The sequence below is a fragment of the Benincasa hispida genome, chromosome 1 (assembly GCF_027475165.1).
Source record: "Benincasa hispida cultivar pf3 chromosome 1, pf3_genome.v1.1, whole genome shotgun sequence".
Classification (NCBI taxonomy): domain Eukaryota; kingdom Viridiplantae; phylum Streptophyta; class Magnoliopsida; order Cucurbitales; family Cucurbitaceae; genus Benincasa; species Benincasa hispida.
Genome location: NC_143478.1, coordinates 89,003,460 through 89,023,442, shown reverse-complemented (window position 1 = coordinate 89,023,442; position 19,983 = coordinate 89,003,460). Strand labels below are relative to the sequence as shown.

The window sequence follows — 19,983 nt, the reverse complement described above, 5'->3', positions numbered from 1 at the left end:
TGATTCTATATTCTATCATATAGTTTTGGAACTCAGTATCCAAAAACTCTCCACCCCAATCAGATCAAAGTGACTTAATCCATTTATCTAATGCGTTTTCAACTTCAGCCTTGAACTCCTTGAACTTTTCAAAGGATTCTAACTTATGTTGCATCAAACAAACATACCTATACCTCGAATAATCATCAGTAAAAATGATAAAATACTCGTAGCCTCCCCTGGCTCGCACATTCATCGGACCACAAAGGTCTGAATGCACTAACTCTATAGGCTCTTTGGCTCGATAACCTTTTCTAGTAAAAGGTCTTTTAGTCATCAACTAGCACATAGGTAAAGAATTTTCCTCTAACTCGCTTAGAAGTCCATTCTTTACAAACCTCTCAATCATATCGAGATTGATGTGCCATAATCGAAGGTGTCAAAGTTGAGCATTTTCCTTAGGAGAAACTTTAAGTCGCTTATTTTGGGTTACGATGGTTTTAAACATCTCTATATTATGGAGGGAATTTATTGCTAACGGCCTTAGCACATACAAATTATCTTCCAGTTTAGCTGAACATATCTCAACGCCATCTTTCATAATAAATACTTTATTCACTGAAAAGTTAAGGGTATATTTACATTCAATCAAGCACTTTACAGAAATCAAGTCCCGCTTTAACTCGGGAACAATATACACATCATTCAAAATGATAAATCTATTTTGTAAACTCAACTGGAGGCCTCCACTGCCACAGTTGAGATGACATGCCCAATGCCTACTCACATCGTTATCTCACCAGCCTCAAGCTGCCACCAGGATCTAATCCCCCTAAAAAGAAGAACAAACATGATTAGTGGCCCCAGAGTTATAAACCAAGAAGAATCATCATTCTCCACTAAACAAGTTTCCAAAACTAGTAAATCCCATTTACCTTGTTTGGCCTTAGCCTTAGCCTTCTTCTTCTCCTTTAACCAGCATGGGCAGTTCCACTTCCAGTGCCCATCCTAGTTGCAATGGAAATATTTTTCTTTTTCAACCTGCGCTAGTCGCCTACCCGCTAAGCGATAGGTTGTGGGTTAGTCGGGGCCTTCCACTTCCCCTTACTACCCTTCTTCTTCTTCCACTTGGAAGTGTTGGAAGTAGAAGGTGCAAACTTAGTTCCTAAGATCGAACCCCGGTGGAACTTCTTAGATGATGAAGCAACATTTGCCTCATCAACCTTCTTCTCCTTGCTTTTCAGCAAGGTTTGGATTGTCTGCAACTCATGAGGAGAGTTGTAAGGGTGTAATAAACTTTTTTCAGAACAACGTTGTTGACAAAGTATAGGAAGCTTTCTGAAAATAAAGCTAACCTGGCTGCCCTCATCGATGCGAGCCTCATTCATCTTCACCACATTAAAGTGGACCATCATGTTCAAAACATGTTCTCAAACAGATGTACCCTCCTCCATTTTGGAGTTGAAGATGCACTTTAGAGCTTCATGCTTGAGTGCCAGGACGGTTGTCCAAACATTCCCCTCAGGGACTCAATGATCTCACAAGTAGAGACCATAGGCTCATGCTTCTTGGCCAAGACATCATTCAGGTTGGCCAAGATGTAAGCTTGGACCTTCTTGTTCGTCTGTGTCCATTTCTCGTATGCCTCTCGAACATTTCAAGCGGTGGTTTGAGTTGGAATAGGAGGACACTCCTTCGTAAGGACGAACCAGTGGTCATCAATGATTAGTATGGTATTAATCATGTTTTTCCAACTAGCATAGTTTTCACTAGCCAGTTTGTCGGCAGATAATAGAGCTAAAGTGACAGTTGCCATTTTTAAAGTTGCTGAAAAACATGAACAAACTTAATAAGTCTATTTACATTACCACTTTTAACACTAATTTTAAGTTTTAGCAAAATAGTTTTAATGTACCCTAAGTGAAATGACATCTATTTTGCAATGATACCCAGCGAGGCAGGACAAAAGTCACAGTTGGGGTGATCAAGTGCCCTTTCACTGAGATGAGAAATTCTCAACCATTAAAAGAAACAACTCTTGTAACCAACTCTAACAGTCACCATTTTTCGGTCCATAATTTGTTAACCTTTAACAATTCCGCGTAAGTGTATCCCCTCATTTTAGGCCCTAGAGTTCCGCCCTAATGCACCCACCGTAGGGAAAAAGCAGATTAGGATCAGAGACTAAAGCAAACCTATCCTTTTCAGGAGATCAGATAAAGAGTTTGTGCAAAACTGCCATCCTTTAGAGGGACACTCCTAGAGTGCCTCGAGGCGATGCATGAAAACGTAATCCAACCTAATGAGAGAGACCATGGGATATGTTGTCACACATCCCACTCCCACTTACTATGAACATTCTCTCCATTCACCTTAGTATTGACCTACTCAAACATCATCCTTTAGGGGGACACTCCCAGGGTGCCTCGAGGCCGAGGATAGATCTCATGGTGTGAACTTTAGGGAGAAATGTGTAGAGGTTTAAGTGAAGTATCATATACCCCAATTACCTCCCACTGAAAGTTCTACCTAGGGATTCATTAACTTAGACAATTCGGCTACTGATTTTATCTAAGTGAGAGTTTAATTTGTTAAAAAGAAACTCTTGCTTTTGATAATTAAACAAGTTCGAATCAAGTCCCATTAAACACTTTAACAGAATATCATCAAATTTGCATGCATGCAACAAATCTATCTAATTCACCTTTCCAGGTAGGTTCCAAGTAGGAGTGTTCCGTTTTCGTCAGCTTAAATACCCCAGCCTAGACAGAACCCACCTTAGACAAAAGGTCTCTTATAGATAGATTTGGTACATATTTAATCTTTTATTAGTCAATTTAATCCTATTAAACTGATTAAAAGATTAAACTTAGGTTTCTAATCTCATTAGAACCATGATCTTAGATCTATCTCAATCAAATTTTAAAACTCTTTTAAAACATGATTAAACCTAAGTTTGTATGCATATCTTTCTCATTGATTTTAGTTATCATTTCAATTATAACTCTTATAAAAAGGAAACAACTAAAACCATTCACATAGACTAGGTATTTATAACTCTTATAAATTAACCTATGTGTCATGCCTCATGCAATGTTCATTCATTACTATATATAACTCTTATATAAATTGTAATGAACCAAGTATACATGCTTTCATACATCCTTATACTATAACATTTATAATATAAAAATGATGGATGAATATGCATAATGCATGAATAAATATAACTCTTACATTATATGATGCATGAACATGCTTTAATGTAATTTAATCCTGCAATTTACTATATTTAACACTTATAATATAAAGATGATGCATAATCTATAGTGGGATTTAAAAATATATGGCATACTATATGACATATAATTTAAACATACATCACATATATATTCATAAAAAATTAATGGATCAGAATGATTAGCCTCAAAAATCGGAAATTAATCTATCTATTACACAAACCATCGAATCAACCGGTTTAAACAGGCGAACCAGGTCTTGAACGGCCCAGGCGAAGCCTCGCTCCCTAATACAGCTTTTCCTTGTGATCGTCGAGTAACCTTGGTCGAGTAACCACGATCGTGTAGCATGGATCGAGTACCTTTGACTATGCGATGAAGCATGAAGGCCACTCGATCGTGTAGTGCACCGAGTATGACACATGCCTAAATGATCGTGTAGACAACAACTATATGATGCAGCATGATCGTCTAAACGATCGAAGAGTGAGCATCAAGTATTACATACCGAGTGATCGAGTAACCAGTGACTATGCAATGAGCATGATGGCCTACTCGATCGTTTAGTGCGCACGCCTAACATGCAACGAGTATTCTATACTCAGCGATCGTTTACCCCTACCGTTTACACGATCGAGTAAACTCTTTATTCGATAGCATAGCATCAGCCATACGATCGTTTAGCAAATGTTACACGATCGAATAAAACTTTTCTACACGATCGTCTAGCCAACTCTAAATGATCGTTTAACCTGGGGTACACGATCCGACCAACCCTTGGTATCTTCTTCCTCGATATGAACTACATCTCCATGCCTTGAAGCTTCATCACGAACGACTCTTACAAACTCAAATACTTGGAATACATACTCGATAGCAAGTTAATAATGCCCAAAAACATAGGGGCCCTTACAAATTAACTTTAAAATGTAAAAGAAAGCAATAAACAGAGGAAATCATCCCGGAAACAACCATTAATTCACATCCACAACTACATCTAGCACTTAAACGCAATGTAGATATGCTTAAAACCCACCAAGAATGTAAATGCAATTCAATACATCAGTGGATTTGGAATATCAGAACAACCTGACTCTGCTATCAATTGAAGGAACTTTTAAACAAGAGAACCATTAAGCGAAAGCAAGATCGTTCCAAACCCATTGTGAAAGAACTAAAAATTTACAAACATACAAGAATGCTTATGCATCATCGAGTAAATTACAGCATGCTATCAAGTTAAAACTAACTAGGATCAAGTGACATACCTTTGGAGAACTATTCTCCGCGTAATCCCTCGATCAACACCAGTCACTCATTAACACAAACTCGATCAAACGCATGAACACAACGAACAACCAGTGTAACTCACGAACTATCAGATCCTCGAACCCAATCGAGAAACATTTGATCCTCAACCTTCAAACAGAAAACTCAACCCCACCACTCAGTTACCTTGGCATTCTCGGTATGAGAATCGAGGAGGTGTGGGCTCTGTATGAATTTGGTAGAAGGAAGGAAGAATTCAACGATCGAGTAAGTAAGAGAATGGCTAAGTCTATCATATAGACTAGGTACTTGATCGTCTAGCAAACTCATTGTTTGATGCTTGATCATTCACTCTCTCAATGGCTATCGTATAGCTCTTTTTTTTCACACGATTGGAAATGCCTTCGATAATGAAAAATGAAAACATTTTTCATTTTTATCCATCAATTATCAAAAATGATAAAAACTTCCCACTTGCAACGGTTAAAAGAGAGAATAATAACTAACCAAATGATTATCTTTAACTGTTTTAATTATAAATAAATATAATAACTAATTTATCATATTATATTTATAACCTATCGTTTTAATATCACGTCATATGTAATATTTAAACCATAGTCCTTTTTCTTCTTTATTGTATTTAATATAAATCATATTTGTATTAATTCCTCCAATTAATGTATCTAATACATCAAATCAATTATATCATATATAATTGAAATAATTTAATTATATCATATATAATCAAATTCCCTCTTATTAATTTGAACATTTCAAACTAACCCAAAAAATGATTCTCAACTTGAATCTAAACTCTTTAATCACGATATCCACCATCCGTTAACTGTCAGACACCCTACTAAAGATTGACAGTTGTATTCTTCGTACTACAGATATATTTTTGTGTCCATTGGATATAACCAATCAACACTACGGATGACCCTTCACAAATCGCTTGTTAGTACAATTGGGCCACTTTACCTTTTTTCTCCTATAGATACGTCTAACTCCTTAAGTACCACCGATTACTCTAATGAATAATACATCATAGTCCTACTATGAGTGAACTCTTCTCGTGCCATGAGAAGTTGTGGCGCCACATTGTTCAAGCCTTGGAATCAGCCCCGAGGGAGCAATTTATAGACTTACCCCTGCTTCGAGGAAGGAATGAATTCCATCTTGTGTAGCTGAGTTCCCAGCTCCCCAATCAGACGAATCCTCAGAGTGGTAGGTTTGAGTCGGCGATCTAGCCACTCGCACCCATGCAAATCAAATGACCGCCTTCATAAGCAGGATTTCCCAACTCACTCAGGATTAAGGTCATGTTACCTATGGTCATCCTAATGAGATGAAAGTCTCTGTCATGAACGACATTATATAACGAGACTAAACATTTCGTGGTCCGATCTTATACAAACTCCTTTGTATAGGATACCCCTGCTCGCATGTCTCCACATGAATGACCAAGATCAGATCATTTGTAGCACTTTACAATGCTTGTAACATCTTCAAAGCGGGTCGTATCCGTAGTGTCACCAGGATAAGGTTTCCCTCATTTATCCATATACTACAAACCATTTAGGTTATCACTTAAAGCACGATCCACTTGTATGTCTCAACATACATGCTTAAGTTACAACAATAACCAGGAATCTTAGTTTATTGGTTTGTGGTTAATGAAACTAAAATATCTCATATTTCATAGAGTGTAGTGAATAAAATATCTCATATTATTACATCACAAATGTTTGTTCATACATGTGTTTACAAACTACAGGATTCTACGAGATTTAGGGCATCAACCCCAATAATTACAACATAATCAAAGAAGAATCTAATGTCAAAACTGGATGAACAACCATATCAGTCACCATAACATGCATCTCATGAAATCGACCCACCATACTCAAATTAACGTTAATTGAGCTCTTAAATCATGCTCTAATACCAATTGTTAGAGTAAACATGCAATAAACGGAAGCTAACATAATCATTAAGCACTCTAATTACATTAATTTAAGTAATAAGCATGCAAACTCGTAGTTACAAAGCAATAGGGTTTCAATTTACTACCTTTGTAGAATTCCTCTAAATCCTTGCAAGTTCCATGAAATTGGACTTCAATTTCTTCAATAGACCACCAAGAGTATCTTCTCTACTAATCTCAGCCTTGGATTGAGTGGTAGCTAAATTGAGAGGGAATTTTAGTGGTTTAGGGAGGGTTTTGAAAGAAGCTTAAAATTTCTGCAAATTTTGAGTGCCTCCCTTTCAATATGAATAAATTCATGTATTTATTCAACTTCAACATGCAAGCACTTCATCATTCAGCATTTTGACACTTCAAAATGCATTAGCAAAGTGGACTAGGTGTTTGAAGATGGATAAATCCACTCACAATTGCAAATTTGAGATAATTCCACTTTTAAAACCAATTTTCAATTTATTAAATTAATTTAATTTAATTTTAAACAAAATTAAATAGAATGTAAATTAAATTTCTGAAATTGAATTTAAAAATTGAAACTTGATTTTATTTTAAGTAATTAATTAAACAAATTTAATTAATATAATAATAATAATTTAATATAAAATATTAAATCAATAAAACACCTAATTCAAACATGAATCCTATTCATGTAATCAATATTTAAATCATTATTTAAATATATTAAACTATCCAAATATGTTTAATTTCAATAAACTTAAACGTTTAATTATATCAAATATAATTATCTAAACCCTAAATTGAATTTGAACATTTCAAATTCACTCAATATTCTACCCAAGGTTTAATTTTTTACGAGCTACTAGAAGAACCTTATGGACCTACAGATCATGAGTTCCAATGATTTGAGATGAATTAATTGGTTAAACACTTTAAATAGAATTAATCAATATTCATTAACTACCGAGACATATAACTATAGCTCAGGAGTTGCACTCTTCTCACTGTAGATATATTTCTGTCCACTTGATTTAACCATAATCAGTAAGTCGATCTTTCACAGGTCCTTTGTATTTACAACTAGGTCAAAATTACTATTTTACCCCTGGAAATACATCTTGCTCTTTAAGTCTCCACTGATCCTCTATTGAACAATTGGTTTATAGTCCAACTAATAAATCATATCCCTCTTTGTCATGAGAGGGTCGGGCCCCTTTGTTCAAGATCAGGAATCAATACTTTAGGGAACAACTTATCTGCTAACCCTAAGATAGGTATGAGTGAATTTCATCTTGCAGGACTATGTCCTCGTCTATCTATCTGGTTTTATCCTAAAGAGAGATGTTTATTGAGTGGTGATGTTGAACCACTCTCACCTATGCAGATCAAAGAATAATCCCGAATAAACAAGAGTTCATAGTTAGCTTAGGATTAAGATCAAGTTACCCTATGCCATTGATTTGAATTAGTTAATTTTAATGGTAAACGGTTGTTATAAAGAAAAGTGACTATTTTGTGGTCAAGTCTTATGCAAACGTCTTAACATAGAATGCTCTCCACTCGCATGTCTCCACATGAACGATTTATGGATCACATCATTTGTATCAATATATAAAGTGGTCGCATTCATAGTTTCCCCAGGATGAGGTATCCAATCTCATCCATGGAGAAGAATAATGAGGTTTCGCTTACGGTAGTGTCCATTATTTGTTGGAGAATCATTCCAGAGAATACGACGAAGAAATCGCTAAGAGTTAGGGAATCAACAAAGGTGTGTGATATTCTTCTTTCTCTTTTTACTCTTCAATTAGCATGTTGGTTTATTACATGTTTATCCCTTGTTTGGTTTTGTTTTCTATGCTGATTTTGTTTCATTTAAACCAAAAAATCGAAATGTGTTCACACACTTCCACTCAAGATTCGATTTCTTCATTTTTTTTTGTGGACAATAATTGATATTATTTAACTTACCCATTTTAATCGTGTCTTTTAATTAAAATAGAGAACATAGTTAATTTTGTAATGGATCATAAATTTATCAATGTATATTTTATCACACAATTTGAGAATAGCCTCGATTTATTATTGAAAGACCGAAGGTAGTTAAGGCCTTCAATCAACCAAATACATTTATAATACTGATCTATAAAACTACTAAAACTAGGTAGTGATAGCAGTAAGGCCGGATCGATTTGTAGGAAAGCACAGAATTAGTTTTGCACTAGCTAATTTCCTAATGAAAGTGATAAGTGAGGGAGAGGGACGGGGAGGAGAGAGAAAATAAAGTGCATAGAGCAAATGTATAAAAGTAAATTATACATGTGTAATCAAATCTAACGTTCTAGCTTAGAGGAACAAAGTCCAATTTGGATCACATTATTTATGTTTCAAACAATTGCAAGCATGCGATCTACATCATGTGAAAATGTAGAATTAAGCTTTTTAATTCATTAATCGAGTTTTGCATCCTAGTTAAACTAAGTTCCAATTAATTTGATAATGTTATGCATTATAAATTAATTAAACAATATTAAGGTTTAAGGAAGTATCGTGACAATTAACTAATGGGTAACTCATAATTAATTAATCGACTTTCTCTTCAATCCTAAATTGATTGAGCAAACTATGCGCCCTCAGTAATGTCGTGTAAGACACATACCAGTGACACTTTTTATTGCTACTTGGTAGCCAATCACACAACAATTACGGATTATGTAGAGACTTTTAGGGATTAGACATGCAATCTGATAGAATAAAAGTGCATAAAACGGAAGTAAACAAAATCATTAAGCACTCTAATTACATTTAATTTGAATCAAAAGCATGCTTAAAACAAATTTTAACAGAAAAAGGATTTCAATGTATATACCTTTATTGATTTCTTCTTGATCCTTTCTGAACTCTATGAATTTGACCTTAAAATTCTTAGTAGACCACCAAGAGTATCTTCTCTACTATCCTCAGTCTTGGATTGAGTGATGGAAACTTAAAAATAAAAGAAATTGGATAAGGGATTGGAGAGAGTTTCAGAATTTTCAATAAATTAGCATGCATCTCCCCTAAAGTTTATGAAATTGAAGTATTTAACAAGTTGCATGTAAGCACTTAGTCTTTGAGCACTTCAATTAGTACTAACTGAGTGGGCAAGGTGTTGATTTGTGAAAAAAATCCACTAAAAACCCCAAATTTAGGATAAATCCACTTAGATTTTCATTTTTTTTCAACTAAAATTAATTCATTTTAAGAATAGTTTAAATATTAATTCAATTTCTATAATTTGAATTTAAAAAATGAAAATTTGATTTAATTTTAATTAATTAATTCAACCAATTTAATTAATTAATTAATAATTTAATATTAAATATTAAATTAATAAAACACCTAATTTAAACATGAATCCCTATTCATGTAAACAATATTTAAATATTTTAAACTCTCCAATTTACATTTAATTTCGATAAATTTAAACATTAATTATATCGAATATAATTATCCAAATCCTAAAAATTGAAATTGAAAATTTCAAATTCAAACCCTAATTTCGAATTTGAACACTCCAAATTCACTCAATATTATTGTCCAAGATGTAATATTTTACGAGCTAGTAGAAGAATCTTATGGACCTACATATCATGAGCTCCAATGATTTGAGATTAATTGGCTAAACTCTTTAAACTAAATTAATTAATATTCGTTAACCACCGAGACACATAAACTCGATGGTTGCACTCTCCTCATTGTAGATATATTTCCGTCTACTTGAATTAATCATGATCAGTGAGTCGATCCTTCACAGGTTCTTCGTATTTACAACTAGGTCAAAATTATCGTTTTACCCCTGTAAATACATCCTACCACTATCCTTTATTGAACAATTGGTTTATAGGCCAATTAATAAACTATGTCCCTCTTGGCCATGAGAGGGTGGGGCCCCTTTATTCAAGACTACTTGGAACAACCTATCTACTAACCTTAATTTGGGTAGTAGTGAATTCCATCTTGCAAGATTATGTCCCCTGCTATCTATCTGATTTTATCTCAAAATGGGAGGCTGATCTCAAAATGGGAGGCTTGTTGAGCAGTGTCGTGGAACTACTCTCACTATGCAAACCAAAAGATAATCTCAAATAAAGAGGAGTTCATAATTAGCTTAGGATTAAGATTGAGTTACCCTAGGTCATCGAATTGAAATAGTCAGTTTTAACATGGTTGTTATTAAAAAAAAAAAAGAAAGTGACTATTTCATGGTCCGATCTTATGCAAAACTCTTTGCATAAGATGCCTCCACTCACATGTCTCCACATGAACGATTTCGGGATCACATCGTTTGTAACAGTATACAAAGTAAGTCGTATTCATAATCCCCGAGATGAGGTGCCCAATCTCATCCATATACTTATAGATCTTTTTGGCTATATACCATAACTTGATCCTTTTTTATGTCTCTACATTATGTTACAATATGCATACTATAGTCATGGATTAGTTTATTGGATTTTATAACATAATGCAATTTCAATTTCAATAACCCTTTTATTGAATAAATTCTTCAATAATACTTTTATTGATAAATAGAGTATGTTTCCATGAATACGAACGGTGAGTTTTAGGATAATTTTAATGTAATCACAATTAGGTTGTCAATGTAATCAATAAACACATGGTAAAGAATTCAAACATGGACTAAAGATACTTATAGTAAAAAAAGTGGAGCTAAGCACAAATTCTGCACAAATTTTTAGAAAACATGCTTATCTCCCGATGGTGACGAGGAAGCTAAAATCTGCTATCGTCCAACTCAATTGCAAGTAAAAATTGAAGACAAAACTTGAATACTAAGAAAATGGAAGAGGGAATCAAGGAGAAAGGTTGAAGGCCTAAGATAAATGACCCAGAAATGAAAAGGAACTATTGAAACTAGCTCGAGAGCGTCACGGCTCTATTCACAATGGCCCAACGACTTGCAGTTTTGAACCACGTTGTGGTGTCAAAATTACTGTTTTGTAGCATTTGCGACGTTGTTCTTCAACGGTATATTGGTTTTTTACACCTTTTTGAGCCCAATTGCTCCATTTGACTCCTAAATGTTCTGTGTTTGACCCGAATTGCATTTGGAACATCCATCAACCTCTTATGATCAATTTACTGTCTCAAAGCACGTTTAAACATTAAATTCACAAGAACTTGCTCAATTTAGATCAATGAAGATATCATTATCAATTATTCAACAAGATATTTGAACTTTGATTTTTGGTCTAATAGGTATCTAAATTTGAAAGATGTCTAATACATTTTTGTACTTCAAATTTTGTTTAAAGTTTAATAGATTAGTTATTGGAGATGAATTGAAACATAAGTGTATTAACATATAGTCGAGTTATATTCGTTTTGACATATAAAACGATTAAAAAAAGAGTTGGAAGAGAGTTTTATTAAAAAAAAAGGGGGTGTAGTAGACAAAGTATAATTTTAATATGTATTTTTTTATAGTATAATTGGTGGTTGGAGATCCGAACAACGGATTTGGTGATAATAAGTCTCTAATATGTGTTGTAATTTTATATGTAATTTAAATTAAAGGAAAAAAAAGTGAAAAATGGTAAAAAGAAAAGTTGGTAGTGGGTGATGAATGATATTTCCATTTATAATGGGGAAAAATAAAAAGGGATAAAGAGAGAGATATACATAATGAAATTAATGAGAGGGTCATATAGAGAAAAGATGAAAGAAGGAAATGCATGATGCATGGTGATTGTTCATTCATGCATGGGGTAATGGGAAGGAGATGGGTAATTTAGGAATTATGAAAAGTTTGGTTTGGATGACTGGGTTTGGTGTCCCTGAAATATGTTGAGAGGAAGGGGGAAGGGGTCGTACGAAAAGATTCATCTCATCGGTCATTTCTTCTGGGATGCTGTGAAAGGCAAAGCCAAACCCACTCCACCGCAATCCGACGATCTCAACGGCGGCCTAACCAACGTACACACTCCTAATCCTTCTCTCTCTATCTACACTAATTACCAATCCATCATCGCCCTTCACATATATATATTTTTTTCTTTTTTTGATAATAGAGGAAAGTGAGACTTTGCCTCGCTCTCTCTCTCTCTCTCTCTCTAACTTTTGTTAATTCGCACAGAGGGTTTCTCGTTTTCATTTCGATCCTCTTCAATTTCGTTTCTGCTCTCTTACTTCTGCCACTCCACGATCTCCTGCTGGGTTTCCTCGTTTACCAATGGAAATGTATTGATAAGCCCCCCCTCCCCCCTCAGGTAACGGGCAACCACTTCTTTGACCGCTTTTTCTTTTCTTTATTTCTTTCGACCCCGACGGATATCTCGATCATACGATTCATTTGATTTTTCAGAATAAGATTGCAAAAACAACGATCTTGTTGCATAAACCTATCTCTCATCATGGCGGTTGCTGAGAATGTTGGACCCAAAATCGGCTCTCCAAGTCAAAGTTTGGAAAACACTATGGTTTCCTCCGATTCTAATGACCCCAAGGATGTTGAAAATCAGAAGCCTAAGAACGATTCTACGCTTCCGATGAATGCAGAACCCGACTTTCATCCCAACGCCAATGATCAGAATATGCAAAAGAAGGTACATCTTCAGGAGAGAGCTGCTGCTGCGACTTCTTTTTCACTTCCTTCGCCCAATTTCAAGGCCCAAATGGGTCAGATGCAGAACGGGTTTGAAACTAATGGCCAGTCGTTGATGGTGAAGTCTGCTTCTGGTTATGGGATGAATCAGAGGCCTAATGGAGTCATAAATGGAGCCGATGGAGGGGACACCTTTAAGAGAGATATGAGGGATCTGGAGGAGTTACTGTCCAAATTGAATCCCATGGCTGAGGAATTTGTCCCTCCTTCACTAGCCAAGAACTTTTCTGGTTACTTCGGGGGTGCTGGCCTTGGGTATACTAGCGACTTTCTATTGCAAGCTAATTCTGTCAACAACGAAGGGAATAATAGTCGAAGGGTATGTGGGGATGTTTTTTCTGTTGAAAGATGTGGAAACCTTATTTACATTTGTTATTAATCTTTGAATGATGTGCACTTTGTTTGATTTCTGGAGAACCAATTCCCTCAGACTTAACATGCCTGATGGTTTTGTAGGGTGGAAGTATTGGAATTTATATATTTTTAGGTCTTCTTTTTTAAGTGCTGTGAACCTGCTATAAGAGTATTACTTGATTGCACATTTTAGTGCTAGTGGACATTTGAGAAATCTGTTCTATTTCTTTTGTTCACATTGCATAATTATCATATTGATTTGTATTCCTTTTCTCTCTTTATTCGTTTTGCTTAGAAGAAGAATGGTTTTAGTCAAGGGAGACGGAGGATGAATAATAAGATGAATGCAGTGAAGCGGGATGAGATGACCCGTAGGACAGTGTATGTATCAGACATCGATCAGCAGGTAAGAGGCCTCCACCCCAAACGCACCTGCTTATGTGCCTTGCCTTGTCCTTTTTTTACATATTCATTTTTGTATCATGGAAATGGATTGTAGGTGACTGAAGAGCTACTTGCTACTGTCTTTGCTAGCTGTGGAGAGGTGACTGATTATTCTCTCTTTGTTTTTTTGTTCTTTTTTTTCCCCATTTGATATGATTTTTGGCATCTTACTGCTAGCTTAATGCTGTCTTCTTCAATAGGTTGTTGACTGTCGTATCTGTGGTGATCCCAACTCCATTCTTCATTTTGCCTTCATCGAGTTCACTGATGAAGGTACAATCCCAAGTTCAGTATATTCATAGATGCATTTCTTACTTGCTATCATATTTAATTTACTTCATGCTAGCAGAGGGTGCAAGGGCTTCCTTGAATCTTTCAGGGACCGTGCTTGGTTTCTATCCAGTCAGAGTGCTGCCCTCAAAAACTGCAATAGCTCCGGTCAATCCTGACTTCTTACCCAGGGTAATTGACTGCCCTCAATGGCATTCATGTATTTTTACTACATTCTAATTTGTTGTTAGCTAAGAAGTACAGACACTTTAGTTTGGTTAGCGTGTCCGTATCCGACATGTATCGGACACTTGGACACTCCAACACTTATTAGATACGTATCATACACTTGTTAATAGAACAAATTCGTTAGACATGCATGGAACACTTGTTGAATAGACTAAAAAGACACATATATGGCAATATTAATAAATTTTGAGTGTGAAATACATAAAACTAAGTTTTTTAAACATATGAATGCATCAACCCATTTACTTTGGAATTTTCTTTTGGTATAAAAATGGTATATATTTTTTAAAATATATATTTAAATTTGAGTAAACGTGTCCTTGCCGTGTCGTATCCTAGATTCTTAAAAAATGACGTATCGTCGTGTCCATGTCATGTCGTATTTGTGTCTTGTATCTATATTTGTGCTTCTTAGGTTGTTAGCGATGCTATCAACTCATTTTAATTTATTCTACTTCTCTTGAAATTGACTTTCTTGTGTTTTGTTGTTTCTAGTCGGACGATGAACGTGAGATGTGCTCAAGAACTATCTATTGTACAAATATTGACAAGAAGGTAGGTTTGGAAGTGAGAAATCTCTGAATGTATTTGCGAACTGTGTTTTTGGAAGAGGAAAGATGAAAGAATTTCAATATTGTAGATTGCTATATTGATTGTTTCATGTCCTGCAGGTTACTCAAGCAGAGGTCAAGCTGTTCTTTGAATCACTATGTGGAGAGGTTTGCACTTTCTCCTATAACAGATATCGTATTTCTTCAGACTTTTATTAGATTCTCCTTACAGTGCTTTTATTTATATTCTCTAGTTGACTTAATCCATGTTATCTGTTAGGTTCAGCGCCTTAGGTTACTTGGAGATTATCATCATTCCACTCGTATAGCATTTGTTGAGTTTACAATGGTAATCTTATGTTCTCTTCCGTTGATTTTGTTGCTTTCTTTGTAACTTTTCTCGTGCCATGGGTATACCCCTCTCTCTCTCTCTCTCTTTTGTGTGTGTGTGTGTGTGGTTCTTCTACTCTTACCATTCTCCCTCACCAGTCCATCTTTGCGTTGGTGGGGTATGGAATGCATCTACAGTACCTACTGTACTTTTCATATCTATTGGTAGACCTAATAATGGATGTGGTTTTCCTTATGAACCAGTCTGTTGTGGTTCTTCTATTTACCACTCACCAATACATCTTTGTTTTTGTCGTGTAAAGAATATGTTTAGAGTACCTGCTTCTCTTATTTTTTCTATCGGTAAACTTAAATGATGGACAACACTTGATTGATGTCTTTAAGGTTCACTTCACTGCTGTCGAGCAATGTAAAATATTGTTGCAACTTGCAATGCATGTTTCATCTGTTAAAATCATCTAAGATATGATCCTTTTCATTTGAGTGACTTCAGTGTTTCATGTTTGTGTGAATAACAAAGCATTAGCTATGCCCTAAAAGTCTATTTGGAGAACAGTGGTGTTTTACCCATGTAGGTGCACGAATCTTTATGGTTTACTCGTGCAGTCACGTGAACGTTATTGTATTTTTGGCTGTAAACCTCTCCACAGCTTGCATGAAAGTGTGCATTTGTTTTTAATTTGCAGGCTGAGAGTGCAATTGCTGCACTTAATTGCAGTGGAGTGGTGTTGGGTTCCCTGCCAATAAGGTTATTGTAGCTCATTCTCGTTTCCCTTTCTGGAATTGGATATTTTGAAACACGTGTTGTGTTTTTTGTTCTGAAAGGTATAACAATTCTGATTCTTATGGGTTCATTTTCAGGGTGAGCCCATCAAAGACCCCAGTTCGTCCTCGCTCTCCTCGTGCCCAGCTGAACTGAATGCGGCCCTGCATCCGTCCCATGTTGGTCTGGTGCTCGATAGATATATTTATATATATTGCATATATATATATTATGGTTATAGAGATATGTTCAGAAGGGGTTGTGGGCTTTGGTGATGCATGGATCCTCTGCAGTGGAGTCGGTACCTTTTTGTACCTTGAACTAGGTGTTGGTGAATGAGATATTTGTTTAGTTTTTTATAGAGTGGATGGCATTTTGAGGCTCTTAGTCGTTTATCTCTGATGATGTTATGGTGGATGCACCGGTGGATTCTGTAGGGTTGGTCCCTGGGTACACTTGGATCTTTCTTTCAATGTTTCTAACTGGAAACTCTTAATCAACTCTCCGCTCTTTAGTCTTTTTCTCGAGTCTATTGTCACCTGCAATCTGGATGCTCTGTTTATTTTGTTCATTCTTCTGCTGCTGCATAGATAGTATATAGAATGTGACCTTTACTCGAACTAGATTTCTGTACAACTGTCTTTGAGTTCCAAATAGCTAGAGGTAAAATAACCCACTCATGCGAATAGATTTTGATAGTCAGCCTGCCCGTTTTGAAAGTTTCCATTATTTTTTTCCCTTTCAAACGGCTGAAATCATTTGGTGTTTTGGAGTATGTGGAGATGTGTGTTGATATTAAAAACTTGATCTTTGTTTTTAGTTGAATGCTTGGTCAAAGGAATATATAGTTGAAATCGTTTTTATCTTCGTTGAAGTTAAGAAAATGAAGAGTTTGGTCAATGTCGGCAGGTTATGCATTATTTCAGGCAAGTCTCTTTGGCTCTACGGAACTCTACGTTACTACCACAAGACTAATCCTTTCATAATTTATTGAGGCTCTTTGGTTGGTTTCTTCTTATCCATTACTAATTATGCCTTAAATCCATCTTTTGTTTGTGAGACTATAGTTGTAATTATCAATGTTTTTGTTTTATTCTCAACTCAACCAAAACAATCCATTTAATAAGTTTGGGAAATCACAAAATAGAAGAAACTAAACTCTGATTCTCGAATATGTTTGGAAGACGAATAAACAGAGTCAGAATTTGAGTTTGATGAAGGTTTTTTGAGGGAGAAAAACAGGAACAATGAGTCTCTAGGAATAAAGAATAAAGAAGGAATAAAGAGAACCCATCAGAGAGGGGAGAAGACAAAAGCAAAAAAGACAAAAAGGGATGTGGGGCAAGTTTAGAAGCTCCTAGTGAGCAGGGAGGGTAACGAGGAAAAAGGTTGGGTTATATTATTAGAAGTCCTTATTTTCTGTTGTTGAGCGATTTGGCAATTTTCTCAAATTCTTTGTATTATTCACTTTTTTGAGGTCTTGGCTAGAAAGAAATACCACATTTCCCAATTCACACTCTTTCAGGATAAGAATGAAATATAATGGATAAGATTTGTTTTAAATATAATGTGTTCTATTCGTTTTACAATTTTTTCGCGTAATGAGTGATTGTCTTTTTATCGAAGTGAACTTCGCTCAATTGACATAAAATATGTTTTAACAACAAAGATGTTTGTGTTCTCTCATCTTTATATTGTACTTCAAAAAAACGTATTTGTCCTTTCCTTCCTTTCTCTTTTAATATGGCACATATCTATTTAATCTCAAATGTGACTTAGCCACCTTCTGTGAGGAACTTTTGGATAAGGAATAGTGGAGGCAAAATCATCCATCTTGTGATGTGGAAGTCAATTACTCAATCTCAAGTTGATGGTGGATAAAAAAACAAAGACAACTAAAAAACCAAATTCCAATATTAGAAAGGAATATTAAGGGGGTATTTGATAAATGGATATAAATTGTTAGGTTGGGTGGGTATTTAATATCCATGTTTGTTAAACTAATAAAGAAAATTTGTGAGTTATTAAAACCACATTTTTTATCCACTTAAAACTAGCCCTAAAAACGAGTGATATTTTTCATTTTTTTTTCTCTCTTCTCTCATCTTTGTCGTTTGGATTCTCTCCCAGATCTGTTTTTTTTTTTTTTTATCATCCCCAGGAATCTTCTGGTGTTTTTTTACGTCATTTTTCCTTCTCTCTTCTTCTGATGCCCCGCTGTTCGGTTTCTTCCATCATCTTCTCTCTTCTCTCACGGTTTGGTTTCTTCCCTCATCTTATCTCTTCGCGTCCCTTTTCTTCTTCCATTTTCTTTCCACGGCTGTTATTTCGGATTTTTGTTCTATTTTTTGATTTCTTTCCTCATGTTTTTATATTTATCTTGTACTTTGTTTACATCTATTTTTTCTTTATACATCCTAATATGATTTTCATTTCAAATTTGGTAGCTAATTTAATAGATTTTTTGTGTTATATTACATAAATATTTTTTTCCGGTTCATTTAAATTTGTTTTCAGCTTACTTTTTAGTTTTACAAAAATTTGATATGATGATTTGGTTCATGAGGATGATCGGGTCACCCTTATTGACCTCCTTGTCACATATATTTAAAAGACAGATTGCTTCCTTACAGACCAAATATATATTGAACACGCACGGAAGAGGTACTGCCTCTGTCTACTAGGAAGAAACATGTAGACTGACCTCTGATATTTGAACCAGTACCCCTATATTTTGTTTATAGTTCTCTTGGATAACAGCAAATGGACAATGGACTATCATGTCGAAAAGAATGATAACTTGTGCATACGTCATGACATGTAATTTTTGTGTTTGTATTATGACACAGATATTATAAGTATCGAAAAGAATATATATTTTGTGAATTTTTTTTGGAAACGGCCACATGTTCGGTCGGTTCATATTATTTTTGTGATCTTATGAAAAATGTTACTGTACTACATCACATTCTCACCATCATAATCAAATGAAAGGTAATTATCCTATGTACAATTTCAATTCCAAATATACTATCCATATTATATAAAAATAAACTATATGATATGTGAAATAATAATGTTAGCAAGATTCAATATATATATATACAATATACAATATACAATATACAATATACCAATTAATTGAGCAACAATATTAAATGTATTTTATTGGCATGTTTGAATTAGAATTATTACAGTTTTTTAAAATAATATATGAAAAATAATCTATTATGTTCTACAAATTGAGAAAAAAATTTGAGATTGTCCCGTCTATGTCATAAATGATTTAAGAAAATACGTATATATTTGAAAATTGATCAACAATAGCAAAACATAAAACTAAAAAAAAAATGAAATAAAAAACAAACAGAAAAAAAAAAAAAAAAAAAAACAAAAAAAAAAAAAAAAAAACTAATCTCATTCACAAAAAACTGCATCAGAACCCCCAACTCAACTCAACTCAATTCTGCACAACAAACACAGATAATAATTATTAACTCAACTCAACTCTGCAACAAACACAGACAATAATTACTAACTCAACTCAACTCTACAACAAACATAGATAATTTAACTCTCTAGATAATAATTACCAACTCAACTCAGCTCTTTACTTTTATCACACACCAAACACATCCTAAAAGCATTCCAACCACTATATATCCTAAATTGAGAACCCTCGAGATCAAAATGAGCATAAGGAGTTTGCACATAATTTTGAAAGACATTAGTTTCTTTCCAACCAAAGCTCCGAAAGAATGACCTTCACAATATTAACCCAAATTAAATATGGTTGTGAATTCCACTGAATGCTACAAAGAAGCTTAAATACATTTTCCTTAACTTTGCAAGTACACACGCTAAAATATATGTGGCTTCCTTGAAACATAAAGAGCACA

General features: G+C 34.7%; 1 protein-coding gene across 2 annotated transcripts; it reads left to right on the top strand.

Moving 5' to 3' along the window:
• Positions 1-12,107: 12,107 nt before the first annotated feature.
• LOC120087985 (polyadenylate-binding protein-interacting protein 12) lies at positions 12,108-16,611 on the top strand. 2 transcript variants are annotated; one of them, XM_039045010.2, is made up of 12 exons: positions 12,108-12,414; positions 12,575-12,707; positions 12,803-13,421; positions 13,752-13,862; positions 13,956-14,000; positions 14,101-14,173; positions 14,250-14,362; positions 14,915-14,974; positions 15,091-15,138; positions 15,251-15,319; positions 16,008-16,069; positions 16,183-16,611. In XM_039045010.2, the coding sequence occupies exons 3-12, from the start codon at positions 12,852-12,854 to the stop codon at positions 16,238-16,240; spliced, it is 1,209 nt and encodes a 402-aa protein (XP_038900938.1). In that variant the 5' UTR covers positions 12,108-12,414; positions 12,575-12,707; positions 12,803-12,851; the 3' UTR covers positions 16,241-16,611. The 2 variants fall into 2 exon arrangements, with proteins under 2 accessions (XP_038900938.1, XP_090166015.1); XM_090309889.1 differs by lacking the exon at positions 12,108-12,414 and having other exon boundaries at positions 12,572-12,707.
• The last annotated feature ends 3,372 nt before the right edge of the window (positions 16,612-19,983 follow it).

Excerpts from the sequence above, each read along its gene's own strand:
- LOC120087985 (XM_039045010.2), top strand. The coding sequence starts at position 12,852 with ATGGCGGTTGCTGAGAATGTTGGACCCAAAATCGGCTCTCCAAGTCAA. Across the intron at positions 13,422-13,751 it reads AAGGGAATAATAGTCGAAGG|AAGAAGAATGGTTTTAGTCA; the intron begins GTATGTGGGGAT and ends CGTTTTGCTTAG. Across the intron at positions 14,363-14,914 it reads ATCCTGACTTCTTACCCAGG|TCGGACGATGAACGTGAGAT; the intron begins GTAATTGACTGC and ends TGTTGTTTCTAG.